General features: G+C 36.2%; 1 protein-coding gene across 2 annotated transcripts in view; it reads right to left on the bottom strand.

The window, feature by feature from the left end:
* LOC128218961 (4'-phosphopantetheine phosphatase-like) overlaps positions 1–18375 on the bottom strand; it is a 32001-nt gene extending 13626 nt beyond the window's left edge. For both annotated transcript variants that reach the window (XM_052926743.1, XM_052926742.1), the window contains exons 1-9: positions 18284–18375; positions 17021–17162; positions 16438–16511; positions 11294–11414; positions 8893–8980; positions 4866–5049; positions 1988–2080; positions 1473–1641; positions 923–1113 (exon numbers count right to left, since the gene is read on the bottom strand). In XM_052926743.1, coding sequence (XP_052782703.1) covers positions 923–1113; positions 1473–1641; positions 1988–2080; positions 4866–5049; positions 8893–8980; positions 11294–11414; positions 16438–16511; positions 17021–17114 — 1014 coding nt within the window. In that variant the 5' untranslated portion in view covers positions 17115–17162; positions 18284–18375. The remainder of the gene's footprint in view (positions 1–922; positions 1114–1472; positions 1642–1987; positions 2081–4865; positions 5050–8892; positions 8981–11293; positions 11415–16437; positions 16512–17020; positions 17163–18283) is intronic.
* Positions 18376–20909: the final 2534 nt, after the last annotated feature.

The raw sequence follows: 20909 nt of genomic DNA, 5'->3' as shown, positions 1-20909 counted from the left end.
TGAAATCTTCAACCAGCTAATTCAGCCTGGCCTGCAAGATTTAATGAAATCTTCAACCAGCTCATTCAGCCTGGCCTGCAAGTTTTAATGGAATCTTCAACCAGCTCATTCAGTCGGGCCTGCAAGTTTTAATGAAATCTTCAACCAGCTCATTCAGTCGGGCCTGCACGATTTAATGAAATCTTCAACCAGCTCATTCAGTCGGGCCTGCAAGATTTAATGGAATCTTCAACCAGCTCATTCAGTCGGGCCTGCAAGATTTAATGAAATCTTCAACCATCTCATTCAGCCTGGCCTGCAAGATTTAATGAAATCTTCAACCATCTCATTCAGCCTGGCCTGCAAGTTTTAATGAAATCTTCAACCAGCTCATTCAGCCGGGCCTGCAAGATTTAATGAAATCTTCAACCAGCTCATTCAGCCGGGCCTGCAAGTTTTAATGGAATCTTCAAAAAAGAAGATTTATGAATACAAATGCTTTAATTACTTTTTAAAGAAAATACAATACAAACTTCTACACAAAATGTTAGCTAATAAAAAAAATTAAAAAATTGTTTCCGGATTGATTAAAACTTGTACCTTGAAACCCACAAAAGATTTGTAGTTCTGTGCTAATAACGTAGATAAAGCATTAACTTTGAAGAGTTTCAGGTAGAGGTTTTCTTTAGGGATGTGGCACTTTAAGTGCACTTATTTATAAATTCATAGAATCTAAGATATATAAATGTATGCTATTAATATTTTAAAGCAGACAATGATAAAATAATTGTTAAATTGAATCAAATACCCTTGGAAGACTGATAATGTTATTCGTAGCTAACACAAACACAGAATTAATTAAAACAAAAACCCAAGTAAAAAATGACAAGAGTGTTAACTGACATTAAGTATCTTATATAGTAACATGCTTGTTTTTCTTTACCTTTGACCAGTAGTTGATGGCATACGTTATTGTATGCATAGTGAGGGGATGTCCACGTATGAAGTAGCCACCAAAATAGATCTTCTTAAGGCCATGTAGTTGTGCATGTAGGTACGCGATCTGGCCAATATCATTGCTTATTGACAGCAGAAGACTACGCGCTACATCTTCTTCTTTGAATACATTCTCCTCTGCGAACAGAAAACATGACAAGTATTTAATTGCAGAACATGAAAACATCAACATATAGGTGTTGGAATTTTTTTCATCACTGTGAAAGGTGGAGATAATTTATCTATTAAATGCTTATCTATATCCTTTTCCATATTTGATATTGAAGCCATACTGAAAAATACCCATCTCTCACCAGACATTGCGTAAAATCGTGCCAAAAAGAGTGATTAATATAATAAAATTGTAATCACTTGTTTCACAATCATTTTTAAATATACAAGTTTAAAATAAACTACCAGTACAAGAACATGTACAAACTGGTACAAAAACATTGTATGATACACATCCTCTCTAGTATCAAGCCTTATATTTGAACCTGTAGCCTGTCCTTGCCGAGGTGACCGTGCAGCCTTGCCAAAGCTGCTTGCAATGAGATCAGCTGGGAGTCCAATAAGAGGGTAGGCTCCGCCATAGATATCCTTGACCAACATGTCGACATTTCGATGGTCCCCCCTCTCTGCTAGTTGCAACAGCTCGTCGAATGTCTAGGAAGAATGGTTAAATTTAAACCCTGCAGCAGCTCATCAAAGTTTATGTCGGAAGGAATCAAACATTTTTAACTCCACTATTTTTTGTTGATAAAAGACAAGTCCTTCAATAACATGTAGACATTACGGTAATCCCCACACTCAGCTACTTGCAGAAGCTGATCAAATGTCTCTGAAATAATTACTTTTTGTTTTTGTAAATTCTACTGCAGAACTAATGTTAATTTTGGATATGGCAGTTGATGAACAAAATCATGAGTTGTACAAGATATGACCAGTCAGTTTTTTTCATCGACTTAGCAATTAACTTAAGTTTAATAGAGCAGGTTAAGGTCATACATACCTTGGCTTCCGTGAGGAGAGATCCTAGCCCCCAAAATGTCCCTCCTCCCGTTGCTGTCCCTCCTATTCGCTCAAACTGCTTCTCAGATTCAACCTGTTGTAATAGTTAATTGACTTAATGACTGCATGAAAAAATCACATTTCAGTCTAATTGTGAAGACAATTATATAAGCTCTCAAGTCCATTTCCTGGGTAGGAACCATTTCTAGGTCACAAGCCACAGAAACATGACATCATAAAGTGACTCAATGCCCAATATTGAACAAGAGAATTAAAACATTTCATGCATACTTTCCTGGAACCCGTTCAGGATAAACAGTGAAGAAATTACCCTTAAAAAGCCCATTCTCACTCCAATGTTGACCAACAGGTAGGGAAATATGTTATGAGTCACTCTCTAAAACCATTATTGAGTAAACTGTGAAGAAACTACCTTTATAAGGCTCACTCCAGGCTCAATGTTGACCAACAGATAGGGAAATATGTTATGAGTCACTCCCTGGAAACTGTACTGAGTAAAATGTGAAGAAATTATCTTTATAAGGCTCACTCCAGACCCAATGTTGACCAACAGATAGGGAAATATGTTACGAGTCACTCCCTGGAAACTGTACTGAGTAAAATGTGAAGAAATTATATTTATATGGCTCACTCCAGACCCAATGTTGACCAACAGATAGGGAAATATGTTATGAGTCACTCCCTGGAAACTGTACTGAGTAAAATGTGAAGAAATTATCTTTATATGGCTCACTCCAGACCCAATGTTGACCAACAGATAGGGAAATATGTTACGAGTCACTCTCTAAAACCATTATTGAGTAAACTGTGAAGAAACTACCTTTATAAGGCTCACTCCAGGCTCAGTGTTGACCAACAGATAGGGAAATATGTTATGAGTCACTCCCTGGAAACTGTACTGAGTGAAATGTGAAGAAATTATCTTTATAAGGCTCACTCCAGACCCAATGTTGACCAACAGATAGGGAAATATGTTATGAGTCACTCCCTGGAAACTGTACTGAGTAAAATGTGAAGAAATTATATTTATATGGCTCACTCCAGACCCAATGTTGACCAACAGATAGGGAAATATGTTACGTGTCACTCCCTGGAAACTGTACTGAGTAAAATGTGAAGAAATTATCTTTATAAGGCTCACTCCAGACCCAATGTTGACCAACAGATAGGGAAATATGTTATGAGTCACTCCCTGGAAACTGTACTGAGTAAAATGTGAAGAAATTATCTTTATAAGGCTCACTCCAGACCCAATGTTGACCAACAGATAGGGAAAAATGTTATGAGTCACTCCCTGGAAACTGTACTGAGTAAATGTGAAGAAATTATATTTATATGGCTCACTCCAGACCCAATGTTGACCAACAGATAGGGAAATATGTTACGAGTCACTCTCTAAAACCATTATTGAGTAAACTGTGAAGAAACTACCTTTATAAGGCTCACTCCAGGCTCAATGTTGACCAACAGATAGGGAAATATGTTACGAGTCACTCCCTGGAAACTGTACTGAGTAAAATGTGAAGAAATTATCTTTATAAGGCTCACTCCAGACCCAATGTTGACCAACAGATAGGGAAATATGTTATGAGTCACTCCCTGGAAACTGTACTGAGTAAAATGTGAAGAAAGTATATTTATATGGCTCACTCCAGACCCAATGTTGACCAACAGATAGGGAAATATGTTACGAGTCACTCCCTGGAAACTGTACTGAGTAAAATGTGAAGAAATTATCTTTATAAGGCTCACTCCAGACCCAATGTTGACCAACAGATAGGGAAATATGTTATGAGTCACTCCCTGGAAACTGTACTGAGTAAAATGTGAAGAAATTATCTTTATAAGGCTCACTCCAGGCTCAATGTTGACCAACAGATAGGGAAATATGTTATGAGTCACTCCCTGGAAACTGTACTGAGTAAAATGTGAAGAAATTATCTTTATATGGCTCACTCCAGACCCAATGTTGACCAACAGATAGGGAAATATGTTACGAGTCACTCTCTAAAACCATTATTGAGTAAACTGTGAAGAAACTACCTTTATAAGGCTCACTCCAGGCTCAGTGTTGACCAACAGATAGGGAAATATGTTATGAGTCACTCCCTGGAAACTGTACTGAGTGAAATGTGAAGAAATTATCTTTATAAGGCTCACTCCAGACCCAATGTTGACCAACAGATAGGGAAATATGTTATGAGTCACTCCCTGGAAACTGTACTGAGTAAAATGTGAAGAAATTATATTTATATGGCTCACTCCAGACCCAATGTTGACCAACAGATAGGGAAATATGTTACGTGTCACTCCCTGGAAACTGTACTGAGTAAAATGTGAAGAAATTATCTTTATAAGGCTCACTCCAGACCCAATGTTGACCAACAGATAGGGAAATATGTTATGAGTCACTCCCTGGAAACTGTACTGAGTAAAATGTGAAGAAATTATCTTTATAAGGCTCACTCCAGACCCAATGTTGACCAACAGATAGGGAAATATGTTATGAGTCACTCCCTGGAAACTGTACTGAGTAAATGTGAAGAAATTATATTTATATGGCTCACTCCAGACCCAATGTTGACCAACAGATAGGGAAATATGTTACGAGTCACTCTCTAAAACCATTATTGAGTAAACTGTGAAGAAACTACCTTAATAAGGCTCACTCCAGGCTCAATGTTGACCAACAGATAGGGAAATATGTTACGAGTCACTCCCTGGAAACTGTACTGAGTAAAATGTGAAGAAATTATCTTTATAAGGCTCACTCCAGACCCAATGTTGACCAACAGATAGGGAAATATGTTACGAGTCACTCCCTGGAAACTGTACTGAGTAAAATGTAAAGAAATTACCTTTATAAGGCTCACTCCAGACCCAATGTTGACCAACAGATATGGAAATATGTTATGAGTCACTCCCTGGAATCTGTACTCTGGTGAGCCATGCCGCTGGTAAATGAAGACTTCATCCGGAATATTCTTCAGCAGGAAGTTACAGCCTTTGATTAAACAGCACATTTCATCTTCTCGGTCCACACTGAAGTAGTAACACCAGATATAATGTAGTTATGTATGTTGTCACCTTAATGCAAGAACTCGATATCTGCTTCTATTTCAGCTGTTACTGAGTTTATTGCACCAAGGTTAACTAGAAATTTACCTTCAAAGATACCGAAAATATAAAAGCCTAGATACAAATCAACAAGATCATTTAGTATTTACAAAAACTTGTAGAATTTTGTCTGATTTTTATAGAGTTCCAAATTGTATCATAGTTTACAAATATATTATATGTTTGAATATATAAAAACAACTTAAAAAAGGCACTCCAAATGTATAGGTATTTTAAATGCAGTACTTAATGCTTTAATAAATAATCTAGTTTCAGCTTCATATTGAGCTAGATTCATTAAAATAAAATGTTTTCCCCTATGATATTTTAAGTATTTATCAAGATTTTATTAGATGTTCTAGGACTATCTCTTTATTCCTTTCATATAAGTTTTAGAATAAACAAGATCTTTATGGACTTAGAGAGGAAGTTATTGAGGAAGTTTGCAGTATGTTCAAACTAGAAGGGCAAATTTCTCTGATATTTTAAAAAAAAGAAAGAAATTCTTTAAAAAGTCTTTACAATTCTGTGGACATTCAAATATACCAAGATATTTTGTAACTTTTGGACATTATTCTTTATTATAGGTATTTAGAAGTTAATTATTTGAAATTACTTATGAAAATTTGTTGGTTAATTATGTTGCTGTTGTTTTAAGCTTGTTGCTGGTAACTCTTTTTCTGTTGTGTTTGATGGCTGTAACGGTTCATTGCTATGTTCTTATAAAATAACATCACCTACATTCTCTCTGTCCTTCACAAGGACATCTTTTGCTTTTTTTTCCTAGAAAGTCATATGGGACCAATGTCCTTTGATGTCATTCCCAGCTCAAGAATTAACAATACATGTGTATGTGAAACCACAATCCTCATTTAGCAAGTGAAAAAACTCAAGGTTCAGTTGGTTCTATTTCTACTCACTGTTAGCGAGTTATTGCACTGAGGTGATGGATTGTGTAACCCAGGGTGGACTAGAAATTTATCTTCAAAGACACCAGAGTTTAAAAGTTTATACAGCTTATACTTATACCATGTAACAATACATTTGATGGTTGTAACAGTACATTGTTATGAGTTGTTATAAAACAACATCGCTACACTCCCTCCGTCATTGACACGGCTGATGATCTTTTTTTGTTGTTGGTTTCTAAGATATGGGGCCAATATCCTTAGATGTCGATTCCAGGAAACTCCACATTCCTTACAGTTTCTGCATGATGTTTACCTGCTCAAGTACTTATTACTGGTATCCTACATAAAATTTATTTAAAGGAAACCACAATCCCGATTCACTGAGCAAATTGATATGATGTAGAATTAAGTGTCAAGTAAACTTACAATAAAAAGCAACAAATTATTTAATAAGAGCATTGCAAGCAAATAATAACACACATTCATTTTTCTCTGTCGATCAAGGCGCTAAACTCGACAAATATATTAGCCTGAGTAACAGAACTTGCCACTAAAAGTGTTTGCTGCATTTTCAGTGACAACATTAATACCAAGTTTCCTGAGAATATTTTCAACATTTTGTTAGGAAAACATCATGCTAACTAGCACCAAAACTAAGCCAAATGAAAGTCTATGAGATTACATTGATGTTTTTGTAAAAAAAACACATGTTGAACCAAATGTGTGAAGGTTACCCCACTGCAGCGTGAGCTTGGAGATGACACATGTGATAATATCCCCCCAATCCCAGGAGATGAGACTTATATTCATGTACTTATATAATCCTTCACTTCCATGAAATGTTATTTGTTTACATGTGCGTATAATCCCTTACTCACAGGACATGAGGTGTATCTCAATGTACTTTTAAACCCCCATTTCCAGAAAATGAGATTTGACTTCATGTACTTGTAAGCCCTCATTTCCAGGAAATGAGATATGTCTTCATGTACTTGTAAGCCCTCATTTCCAGGAAATGAGATATGTCTTCATGCATTTGTAAGCCCCCATTTCCAGGAAATGAGATATGTTTTCATGTACTTACAAGCCCCCATTCTCAGGAAATGAGATACATCTACATGTACTTGTACGCCCCTAGATTCCAGGAAATGAGATATGTCTTCATGTAACCATTAGCCCCCATTCACAGGAAATGAGATATGTCTTCATGCATTTGTAAGCCCCCATTCACAGGAACTGAGATATGTCTTCATGTACTTTCAAGCCCCCATTCTCAGGAAATGAGATACGTCTACATGTACTTGTATGCCCTAGATTCCAGGAAATGAGATATGTCTTCATGTAACCATTAGCCCCCATTCACAGGAAATGAGACATATGTCTTCATGCATTTGTAAGCCCCCATTCACAGGAAATGAGATATGTCTTCATGTACCTATTAGCCCCCATTCCCAGGAAATGTGATATTTCTTCATGCATTTGTAAGCCCCCATTTCCAGGAAATGAGATATGTCTTCATGTACTTACAAGCCCCAATTCTCAGGAAATGAGATACATCTACATGTACTTGTATGCCCCTAGATCCCAGGAAATGAGATATGTCTTCATGTAACTATAAGCCCCCATTCACAGGAAATGAGAAATGTCTTTATGTACCTAATAGCCCCCATTCACAGGAAATGAGATATGTCTTTATGAACCTATAAGCCCCCATTCCCAGGAAATGAGATATGTCTACATGTACCTATAAGCCCCCATTCCCAGGAAATGAGATATGTCTTCATGTACCTATAAGCCCCCATTCCCAGGAAATGAGATATGTCTTTATGTACCTATAAGCCCCCATTCCCAGGAAATGAGATATGTCTTCATGTACCTATAAGCCCCTATTCACAGGAAATGAGAAATGTCTTTATGTACCTAATAGCCCCCATTCACAGGAAATGAGATATGTCTTCATGAACCTATAAGCCCCCATTCCCAGGAAATGAGATATGCCTTCATGTACCTATAAGCCCCTATTCCCAGGAAATGAGATATGTCTTCATGAACCTATAAGCCCCCATTCCCAGGAAATGAGATATGTCTTCATGTACCTATAAGCCCCTATTCACAGGAAATGAGAAATGTCTTTATGTACCTAATAGCCCCCATTCACAGGAAATGAGATATGTCTTCATGAACCTATAAGCCCCCATTCCCAGGAAATGAGAAATGTCTTTATGTACCTAATAGCCCCCATTCACAGGAAATGAGATATGTCTTCATGAACCTATAAGCCCCCATTCCCAGGAAATGAGATATGTCTTTATGTACCTATAAGCCCCTATTCCCAGGAAATGAGATATGTCTTCATGTACCTATAAGCCCCCATTCCCAGGAAATGAGATATGCCTTCATGTACCTATAAGCCCCCATTCCCAGGAAATGAGATATGTCTACATGTACCTATAAGCCTCGATCCCCAAAAAATGAGATATGTCTACATGTACTCATAAACCCTGACTCCCAGGAGGTATGTGTCTCCATGTACTAACAAGCCTTCACTCCCAGAAGATGAGATGTGTCTTCATGTACTTGTAAGCCCTCTCCTCCATGTTGTCAGCACTCACACAAAATATACTATGACAAACACATTTCAATGATTGAAATTAAACTCTTGAATGAACTAGTCTGATTTCTTAAACTAGAGTTTGGCTTTAAAACTGTTCTATAAGCCATGCTTGAAACAATCCAGAATTTGTGCAAGTCTGGAAAGCATTTACCAGTGCAGCACTTGCAGGTTTGTGCTTATTTCAACCACTGAAATTAATCTTAAAATTAAATCTAAAGGTAATAATTTAGGAAAATCACCCACCGTAGTGAAAGTTTGGATGATATGAGGTCTGTGTACTTATAAGCCCCGCCTCCCGTCACCTTGACACTCCTGTCTGACTGTGAAGAACCTTTAAAAAAAAAAAAAAAAAAATTGTTTTAACATCCTGATGGTTGAATATTTGCAATCTTTTGGATCAAAAATGTAAACCGTATAAAATATTTATTGAATTATAATCATATGGCTTTTGATGACTTAATATTGGGTTCATGATTTTTAAACCTTGTTAGTTTGACTAAAGCCAATAACTCACACCCTATGGAACTCAAAAAGTTAATTTAAGTCATCCACAGTTTAGAATTGTTTATCTTAACTATAAAAAGTGTTATAAGTTTGTGAAAAGGATCTCTTCAAACCCCCCATCACACTAGACGAAGACCATGAAGACCGCACTATGTCCTGTAATTTCGAGTATCGCGGCAAGGACCCATTCAAATTTTAAAAAGATGCTTTAATCAAGTTCATACTACATCCTTACTACGTCCCTGCCAGGCATTTACTGTGTATCACACCTTCCAAATACGTTCTTCCTGCGAGCATCTTCACATGCACACCATGTCCAATGCGTTCTTAATACTCATTACATTCTTATGACTTAAATTTATTTGTAAATATGATCGAGATGGAATTGCCGTGTTCTATATATAACTGGCCTTTTTTTCATTTATATCTAGTGTTGGTATAAAATGAAGTTATAGGAGAGCTGAATCCCATATTTATACCTGATCACTGTTCAGAACCTGACAGGACGTGGTAAGAACCTGATACAAATGTGTCTAAGATGTGTTAAGCACCGAAACAATGTATGAACAACTGAACGAGGTCTTTTACAATGTGGCTTAAACGTACCATAGTTGTAGTCAAAGCATGGAGAGGTTGTGGTGATAACTCCATTGACGTAGCATTCTTGCATACGGGACGTGTGTTTCCGGTCATGTGACCAGTGTTGGAAAAACCCATCTTACACCCCCCATGTAAGATGAGTCACGCGCAACAACGCGCCACTTCTTATTTCTTTTATTGAATGGTTTATTAAAAGTGTGTTATGTCATTTCAATAAAGCGCAATCAAATATATAAGTATGCAAGACTTAATTAAAATTGAAAATAAAAAATCGTAAAAAGCGATTTTTAGAGGAACAATTTGACGTCAATAGTGATTTAAAATTACTGCGCTTTATGACGTCAGTAAACAATGTCGCACGCGCTTTTTCGTGAAATGTACAAAAACACGTTTTCTAGTTTTTTTTCACAAAATGATAATTTTATATATGCAAGAAAAAATATCTATCATGTTTTTCCCATCCAGATCGAAAAATCTGACCCTCTTGCACGCTGCGAGGCCGGTAACTCGGCAAGCCTCGTTAACGGCTTACGCGCGTGCCCTCGGGTCGGATTTTTCTATCCGTACCAGAAACACATGATAGATACTTATAAGAACGCTATGACAACCTAGAGACAATGTGATTCAACATTTCCCATCCAGTACCATGCTTGCACTACGTCAATCAAGTTCCTACAAGGTTTTAGTTACGCTGTTACTACGTCCATGCCATTGTTAATACATTCTTATTAAGTTCTTACTACGTCCTGATTCAACTACGTCCTCACTACTTTTTTTAGCATTTTCAAAGTCCGCTCAAGACCATACCACATCCTTATTGGTGTCTACTGCGTTCCTTCTACCTTGAACAAGTTCTGACTGCGTCCTGCCAGGCTTTTGAGGATGTAGTTGGAACATGGCCTAGTGTGATGGGGGCATTAAATTTTCTCAGAATAGTGAGCTTAATCGTTTTATGTTTTATGTTATGTTCAGAAATGACATTGTTGATATTTTGCCGCCCTGACTGGGCAGACAAACTGAATTAAAGAACAGAACCAGCTTAATTTTCATATAGGTGAACATAATCAACAAATTGTTAATTGAACCAAGATATTTACTGGTATGTGCAAACAATCAAACACACACCACTGTCCATCTTAAAGGCACACAATATAGGTTAATGTTGTTATTGTTTTTTTATTTAAATGCATTACCATGTTCAACTCATTTGACTTTGATGAAATGTGTACAGATAAAAGAGTATAAGCAATATCTGGGCATTTTTAAATGGGTAATTTGTGGCCACGTAGCAATCAATAAATATATATATATATATATATAAAGGCCATTTTTTATCTGTACACAAATCATATGGTTTTGTTTTCGTTTGATCATAAAAGTCAGATGAGTTGAACATAAAAAATTGGCATCAACCTAGTATATTAATGCTTATTTAAGACATTACATTTGGCAAAAAGGATAGACTACAACTTAAATTATGAATATATGGCATTTTAAGGAAATAATCTTATACAGACAAAATTAATATAATATAATCTACCTTTAAAATGAGCTTGGATAAAGTCTAGGCATGTCTCTATGAACTTTGTCTCAAACTTGATGAAATGTAGCCTCACAATGGTTTCATCTGTATCTGATACTTGGTATATGCTCCCATCTTCCTGCAAAAAAATCAAATATGTTAAATCAGGACATCGTAAAAAAAATGGCGGAAATGCATTCTCCCTTTACCTGTCATTAAAAAACCCATGTTTTGTCTGACAAAAAAATAAAATGAAATGCATAATCACCCAATGGCCCTGTAACCTGACATACTAAGATTCATTACCTGAGCTTGTATACTTCTTGAGTTATTGCAGGATCCAGTCAAAAACCAGGGATATTTTCTCTGTTTTTGTTGCCATAGCAACCACAATCTTTATCTGACAATAAATGTAATACATAACCCCCTAATGTCCCTCTATGCACATTCTCTCTTTCATGAATGTTGTTATAAAAACAAAAGTTTTGTCCGACAAGATGTAAAAAGAACAATGCAATTACGCTCTATCCACATACCTGCAAGTTACATTAACCTACGGTAGCTTGCATACTTCCTACAGGATCCATTATTGCCGTAGCAACCACAATTTGTATCTTTTTATCCCACCTTATGATCTTTACACATATTATTAACTTTCACAAATAAAGCTTTTATACTTTTTGAGCCATGCCAAGTTAAGTTTCAGTTAAGTCAAAGAGTCACTTCATCATGAAATTGATTTGGTTAAAGGTGTCAGGGGGAGGGGGGGGGGTCCCCCAAGACAATTAAATTTAACAATTCCTTGGTGTAATAATGCATTTTGGGTCACTGTTAACCATATATTATAAAGGGTGCAGTTCGGGTCACTGTTAACCATATATTATAAAGGGTGAGGTTCGGGTCACTGTAAACCATATATTATAAAGGGTGAGGTTCGGGTCACTGTAAACCATATATTATAAAGGGTGAGGTTCGGGTCACTGTAAACCATATATTATAAAGGGTGAGGTTCGGGTCACTGTAAACCATATATAATAAAAGGTGAGGTTCGGGTCGCTGTAAACCATATATTATAAAGGGTGAGGTTCGGGTCGCTGTAAACCATATATTATAAAGGGTGAGGTTCAGGTCATTGTAAACCATATATTATAAAGGGTGAGGTTCAGGTCACTGTAAACCATATATTATAAAGGGTGAGGTTCAGGTCACTGTAAACCATATATTATAAAGGGTGAGGTTCAGGTCACTGTAAACCATATATTATAAAGGGTGAGGTTCAGGTCATTGTAAACCATATATTATAAAGGGTGAGGTTCGGGTCGCTGTAAACCATATATTATAAAGGGTGAGGTTCAGGTCATTGTAAACCATATATTATAAAGGGTGAGGTTCGGGTCGCTGTAAACCATATATTATAAAGGGTGAGGTTCAGGTCACTGTAAACCATATATATTATAAAGGGTGAGGTTCGGGTCGCTGTAAACCATATATTATAAAGGGTGAGGTTCAGGTCATTGTAAACCATATATTATAAAGGGTGAGGTTCAGGTCACTGTAAACCATATATTATAAAGGGTGAGGTTCAGGTCACTGTAAACCATATATATTATAAAGGGTGCGGTTCGGGTCACTGTAAACCATATGTTATAAAGGGTGAGGTTCGGGTCACTGTAAACCATATATAATAAAGAGTGAGGTTCGGGTCACTGTAAACCATATGTTATAAAGGGTGCGGTTCGGGTCACTGTAAACCATATACTATAAAGAGTGCAGTTGGGTCACTGTTGACCATATATTATAAAGGGTCTGGTTCGGGTCACTGTAAACCATATATTATAAAGGGTGCGGTTCGGGTCACTGTTGACCATATATTATAAAGGGTGCAATTCGGGTCACTGTTAACCATATATTATAAAGGGTGAGTTTCGGGTCGCTGTAAACCATATATTATAAAGGGTGCGGTTTGGGTCACTGAAAACCATATATTATAAAGGGTGCGGTTCGGGTCACTGTAAACCATATATTATAAAGGGTGAGGTTCGGGTCGCTGTAAACCATATATTATAAAGGGTGCGGTTCGGGTCACTGTAAACCATATATTATAAAGGTTGAGGTTCGGGTCACTGTAAACCATATATTATAAAGGGTGAGGTTCGGGTCACTGTAAACCATATGTTATAAAGGGTGAGGTTTGGGTCACTGTAAACCATATGTTATAAAGGGTGAGGTTCGGGTCACTGTAAACCATATATAATAAAGAGTGAGGTTCGGGTCACTGTAAACCATATGTTATAAAGGGAGAGGTTCGGGTCACTGTAAACCATATGTTATAAAGAGTGAGGTTCGGGTCACTGTAAACCATATATTATAAAGGGTGAGGTTCGGGTCACTGTAAACCATATGTTATAAAGGGTGAGGTTCGAGTCACTGTAAACCATATATAATAAAGGGTGAGGTTCAGGTCACTGTAAACCATATATTATAAAGGGTGAGGTTTGGGTCACTGTTGACCATAAAGGGTGCGGTTCGGGTCACTATAAACCATATATTATAAAGGGTGAGGTTCGGGTCACTGTAAACCATATATTATAAAGGGTGAGGTTCGGGTCACTGTAAACCATATATTATAAAGGGTGAGGTTTGGGTCACTGTAAACCATATATTATAAAGGGTGAGGTTTGGGTCACTGTTGACCATAAAGGGTGCGGTTCGGGTCACTGTTGACCATATATTATAAAGGGTCTGGTTCAGGTCACTGTAAACCATATATTATAAAGGGTGCGGTTTGGGTCACTGTTGACCATAAAGGGTGCGGTTCGGGTCACTGTTGACCATATATTATAAAGGGTGCAATTCGGGTCACTGTTAACCATATATTATAAAGGGTCTGGTTCAGGTCACTGTAAACCATATATTATAAAGGGTCTGGTTCGGGTCACTGTAAACCATATATTATAAAGGGTCAGGTTCGGGTCATGATAAACCATACACAGTACAATACAATACACAAATATGGTAATTGTGGATGCCTGAAATAGCTTTAAATGCAGAGAAAGAATATCTAAAAACTATACCAAAATAATATTGAGAACAACCTATTTTGGCCTTGAAAATGTGCCACATGTGCAGGCTTTTTCATGTCTGATTTTAGTTGAAATTAAGAACACAATTATGCACTGCCACTGCAGAAAATTCATTGAAAATGACATTCGATTACATAATAGTTATCAACATGCAATAATACTCTTTCAAATATTACCAACAATGTGTGCCGACCCCAGACATAAAAAAATAACTTCTTAATTAAAGGGATCAAATGTTATCATTAGACAAACAGCTTATAGTTCTGGGTGAAATACCTTAATATACCAGATGAGCCTTATGAATAAAAAAATAATACATATGGTACAAGTGATTAGTGGTTCAAAATAATCCTCTGTATTTACATGACGTCATCAAGCTGCTGAATGCTGGATTTCAACTAAAACTTACAGATATTTTGTAAGTTGTTTTATTGTTAACTTCTGTATTAAAAATAAAATACTTCAATGAGAGAAAGTTACAGCCCAGACATAACAACCAATACTCTGTATCCTTGTATGCAGCACTCCATTGTGAATAAACACCTAAGTGTGACCTTGACCCTAGAAGTAGGGACACGTTTCTTGCACGCGACACGTCATCTTGGTATGTCGAACACATGTGGCAAGTTATTTTAAATTATGTCCATACAAGGGAAAGTTACAGCCCGGACACGACAACCCATACTCTATGTACTTATATGCAGCATTCCATTAAGAATAAACACTAAGTGTGAACTTGACCTAAGAGGTAGGGACACGGGTCTTGCACCCAACACGTCGTCTTGGTATGTCAAACACATGTGGCAAGTTATTTTATAATCTGTCCATACAAGGGAAAATTACAGCCCGGACACGACAACCTATACTCTATGTCGTTATATGCAGCATTCCATTGTGAATAAACACTAAGTGTGACCTTGACCTAAGAAATAGGGACACGGGTCTTGCACACGACACGTTATCTTGGTATGCGGAACACATGAGGCAAGTTATTTTAAAATCTGTCCATACAAGGGAAAAATACAGCCCGGACACGACAATCTATACTCTATGTCCTTATATGAAGCATTCCATTGTGAATAAACACCTAAGTATGACCTTGACCTTAGAGGTAGGGACACGGTTCTTGCACGCAACACATGGTCTTGGTATGCCGAACACATGTGGCAAGTTATTTTAAAATCTGTCCATACATGGGTAAGTTACAGCCCGGACACGACAACCTATACTCTATGTCCTTATATGCAGCATTCCATTGTGAATAAACACCTAAGTGTGACCTTGACCTTAGAGGTAGGGACACGGTTCTTGCACGCGACACATCGTCTTGGTATGCCGAACACATGTGGCAAGTTATTTTAAAATCTGTCCATACAAGGGAAAGTTACAGCCCGGACACGACAACCTATACTCTATGTCCTTATATGCAGCATTCCATTGTGAATAAACACTAAGTGTGACCTTGACCTAAGAGGTAGGGACACGGGTCTTGCACGCCACACGTCGTCTTGGTATGCCGAACACATGTGGCAAGTTATTTTAAAATCTGTCCATACAAGGGAAAGTTACAGCCCGGACACGAGTTATTGAGCCGGACACACGGACGGACGGAAGGACGGACGGTGCGATTTTAATATGCCCACCTTCGGGGGCATAAAAAACGATTTAGAGATATAACAATTTAATTGTCAGCTCTCAAAACTAAATGTACCTTTACAATAATAAACATAGGTTTTAGTTTTGACTAAGTTCCAATTAGTCTTTATATAATAAGTATTACTGTTATGTACCTTAGTTGTTTGTCTTTATATATGAACAAAACAAACGACCAAACTTCCCTTTGTTAACTTTGCTTCTGTAGATACAGCTTCTTTAGAGGCAGAGACATATTTGATATCATGTAATACATTCAAGATTGTACACACAATGGTCATATCTGATAAACACAAAATGTCACTTAGGTCAATATACCTGTTCAACAATAAATTATAGTCAAAGGGAAATAACCACAATATGATAACAATTCAGTTTTGACCTGGTTACACACATAATAAATTGTTTGTCCTCGGTTCTGCTTACCTCTGAGTCTTCGCTGACCATGGAAGTCTTTCTCTGCACAGTGGCTGTGTAAGCTAGCTTGGCAAGGGATCCACCTAGTATATAAATATAAACAGTTTAATGTTGACTCTAAATCAATTAAATGAACATGATAATACATCAATCTCTTATCTATAGTGATGATACAAAATGTAGGTCATATCAGATGATATACACTTTATAGAACAGTTTATACAACCAGAATATGATTATTAAAATTTTGTTTTTCATACTCCTATTATTTTAATAGAATCTCGAATGTTACAAGACACTAATACAGCATATTAATATTTTGTTACGATAAACTAATCAATAGCCTATTCCACTAACAATCTTATTCCTGTCTGACAAATCTGGAACTTATTTCTTTTACCATCTTTAGCCTGTTATACATGTAGCAGCTGATCCAACTATTATTCTGTTTTAAAATTTACCGTTCTGCATTTGAAGAGTGTCAACATTTCAATTAAGGGAAATTCTTGAAAACACGATTGAAGGAGCTTGAACTCCTGTGAAATACTTGTTTAAACTCATTTTATTATATTTTAGACACCTATAAACTAACCAATATCAATGGCGAACCGACGAGCCGTGTTGAGATTTCTGAAGGCATTTTCATCTGGAAGACGGATACTTGTAGCATAAGACTGCTCAGTCATCTTGTCCAAGTCTTCATATGGATATAGTCACTATCGAGTCACTTCAGCCTGTAGGAAAATATGATATAATGGTATAAATCTGTGAAATAAGGCAAACAAAAAAATGGTCTGGTTAGGGTTACATCCTTTTCAAAAACAGTTAGGGTAGGTAGGCTTTTTAAAAAAAAAAAAAATATTATTAGGCTTTATATAAGAGCGTTATTGCCATCATTGCAGAATGGTGTAAAAGTAATCTTATGTATAACACTTTAAAGGTGCTAAACAACATATTAAAACACACACTTAAAAAAAATGTTAACAACTATAAAAATGGTAGGTTTGGCACCAATTTCGTAAATAGGGTCGGGTAACCGGAACCAAATGTTGTTTTTTTTAAGTCTAAGCTGGTTAAACTTTCATTTCAGGGCAAACACCCAGGCTAAATGTTATCCATTGTAAGATACAAGAATCAGGTGTATGATTAAAAATCTTTATCTGAATGAGCTATTTTACATAAATCTTTGGAAATTGTTTTTCTGAACATGTCTCATATAGATAGCCACCATTAATCTTAAGACTATTCATTAGCCCCATAGCTCAGGGGTAGAGTATCCACTTTGGGTGCTAAAGGTTCTGGGTCCAATCCCAGCCCACTTCATGACATTATTTATAATACAAATAGGCACCAGTTGCTAACTGTACCTGGTACACGGCATAAGAAGATACAAACTTCAAGTTGTGTGGAGCACAAGTCATAATCATTATGCAACAAATTGTCCAAACTCTTACAAACCAACCAAACAAAAAGAATATTATTGTTTCTTGGCAAACTAGTTGACAGACAGACAGCGCAATTGGGACAGCTTTCACTATCTACCAACATGTATCTCTGAATTATGTCAACTTCTCTTCCTAGTGTAATATAATAATTGTACATGATCTTGCGCTACGGCTCGTTAGGGAAAGAGAAATGTTTAACATTGATGATGGAAATCAACATCAGTAATAGTGAGCATTGAAGTTAAAAGGCCCCAATTTCATTATCATGATAAAAGATAAAGGGTGAAAATGGGACTTTTAAAGGCAAAAACATTGCTCCTCTGCATACTCAGTTCCAAGTGTTCAGAGACTAACGTTCATTGTAACAACATCTGCAAAATAAACAAATATTCAAATGCAATCAAGTAAACCTGTTTTCAGTAATAAAACATTGCTGATGGCGACATAAACAACGTATTTAATAATTAAATGCCAGTCTCCAAATGTAAACATTGGAAGGGGAATAATTTGAAAATTCAAGTGGCTGTGAAATCAGCAAAATTGAGATGAGGGTTAAACATCACTAAGTACTATGAGATATAGCAAGTTCAATACAGTCTCATACAAGTACCTTTAAATATGATATAGAGATAATGGTTAAAACACACACAAAAAAACAACAATTATTCACCGTAAATTTTGCAAAAGATGAAAAACGATATACTCTATTTTGCTCAGGACACGGGTATGAATATGATGTTTCAAGGTCCGTGAAGGTTGGCCAAAAAAAATGTAGTCATTTGAAACGGTCAATCTGTTAGAGTGCAGCTTGAAGTTGAAGTTTTGCTCAATGCAAACGTACAAATTGTAATATAGAAACTGAAGTTTCTTTAAAATTGTGAAATAATGTTAGAGACAACTTTTGTAATACGTCCCTACATGTGAATATGATTTATATTGGCCCCAGACTGACTCGTTGTGACGTACGTTCAAGAAATGGCATTTGAAATTAAATACAAAAGGCAACTATTAGAATCAATATTAAGTTGCTTCTATAATACAGCCGCATAATTTGAAAATATAAGTGATTAAATAAATATTCAGTCTTTATACGAGAATGTTAAATCATGGTCAAAAGTTATAGACGAGGTATGTCAGTCATATTCAACCGTCTTTAACATGTGCCATAAGGGAGAACTCCTTTCCCCACCGTTTTAATCTTTTTATCAGCGATATTAGAGATATTTAGATTTCGACAACCTCCGCTCGTACAAATATCAATCACTGTCCTTATTTATGTTACCTTTTGTTGATGACATAGCACTACTTTACTACTGATCTGTAAACAATTATTTACGTAACTGGGATTTGAAAATCAATGTAAATTGTTTACAAAAATATTTTTTCATAATAGAACGGCAAGCTCAAGAGTAAATTTTGAATGGGTATTGAATGGTGAACACTCTTAGGCTAAGTTAAATGTTTTACTTACTTCGGTATTAAATCTAACTACAATGGTTCTTTCGACGATGTTGTTTTAATAGCAATAAATAAACAAGCCTAAATGATTTAACAAAATCGTATCTATATTCAGTACCGAGTTCAACTTGATGTTAAGACTAAACTGTTATTATTTGACTCTTTTGTTGTGACTATTATTACATATGGTACCTAAGTTTTGAGGGTTTTTTTAAGTTTCAATGAGGTCAACAACTTGAGTAACACAACAGATAAAAAAGTAATGTTTTTGTGTCCGTCAGTACACATCGAAAGTGACTGTTCTGTTTGATCTTGGTCGCTTCCCATGATCTGTTCTGTGTAAAAAATGTGTTCTAATTAAGCTCTTTTCCCGAAACTCTTTCATGAAATCCTCCTTTTTAAACAAAAATGTAAAACAGAACTTGGCAAACGCTGTTAAAGGTCTTCATGGTGGTCAAGGTTTTATTAATATCGGGTCAAATTGTAAAAAAATATGTCCCAAAGCCCGAAGAAAGACTTGATGATCGTAATGATAAAATATGGTCTGATACTGTAACGTCAAGGTGAAAAATAAAATATAACATAAAGTCTTATGGATTTTAAATTTGGAAAATATACTGATATAAATGATGGATAAAACATTGTTATGATTCTTGTGCACTGCACATCCTCTATTTGCCCTAAATGAATATTCCAAGTATTTTTTCCCTTCAACGGTTTTAAAGCTATTCTCCGAACAAAGTATTTCCACGGACGGACGCACGGACGTTTTTATCATTCACACGTTGCTTTCTCATACTCCAAATCACACGTGCACTTTCATTTGTCCGGTTTCAAGGCAAAATATCAACCCGCGAAAACCATCCACTACATCAAATAATACAGTTACCACTACATTACATTACACAGTTTGCACAAGCTGTAATAAAATTACCATCACATAACAAAGTTTGTACAATATATTATAAAGTAACCACTACACAGAAAAGTTTGCACAAGATGAAATAACGTCACGACAGAATAAAATGAAAACAATCAACTACGCAATATAATGAAGAATGTTACAACGTGTGCACAAATATAATAACGAATGTACATAATTTAATGCACATAACGTAATACATGTCTATAGCATATAAAGATGTATCCACAGAATTCAATAAACACTGTGATAATAAAACCACAACATATAACGATGTAATGACATAACTTAAATATGTTTGCTTAACATGTTAAGCATTTGGTATATAATGTAAAACCTAACATATTTAATGAAGTTTTAGGGCTACGAAAGCGAATGCCGGCGTTCCATATTTATCTGTTCTTTGTGTTTCTTTGGTATGGCCATCTGTGTATATTATTATGATGTAAACTTGTGATTGGCCACACGCATGCATTTGCTGATTTGGCCAACGAACTGAATCTTTAAATAGTGAGTATACATTAAATCCGCTTTCGTCGAGGTTGAAACTACTTTAATTATCATGTACAACAACGACGAGATACATTATACCTATTTCGCTGCATATGCAGCAGAATATGTTAATTGATGATTGAGTATTTAACAGTGCCTTTGAT

Source organism: Mya arenaria, chromosome 15 (assembly GCF_026914265.1).
Source record: "Mya arenaria isolate MELC-2E11 chromosome 15, ASM2691426v1".
NCBI lineage: Eukaryota > Metazoa > Mollusca > Bivalvia > Myida > Myidae > Mya > Mya arenaria.
This window is presented reverse-complemented; position numbering and strand designations above follow the sequence as displayed.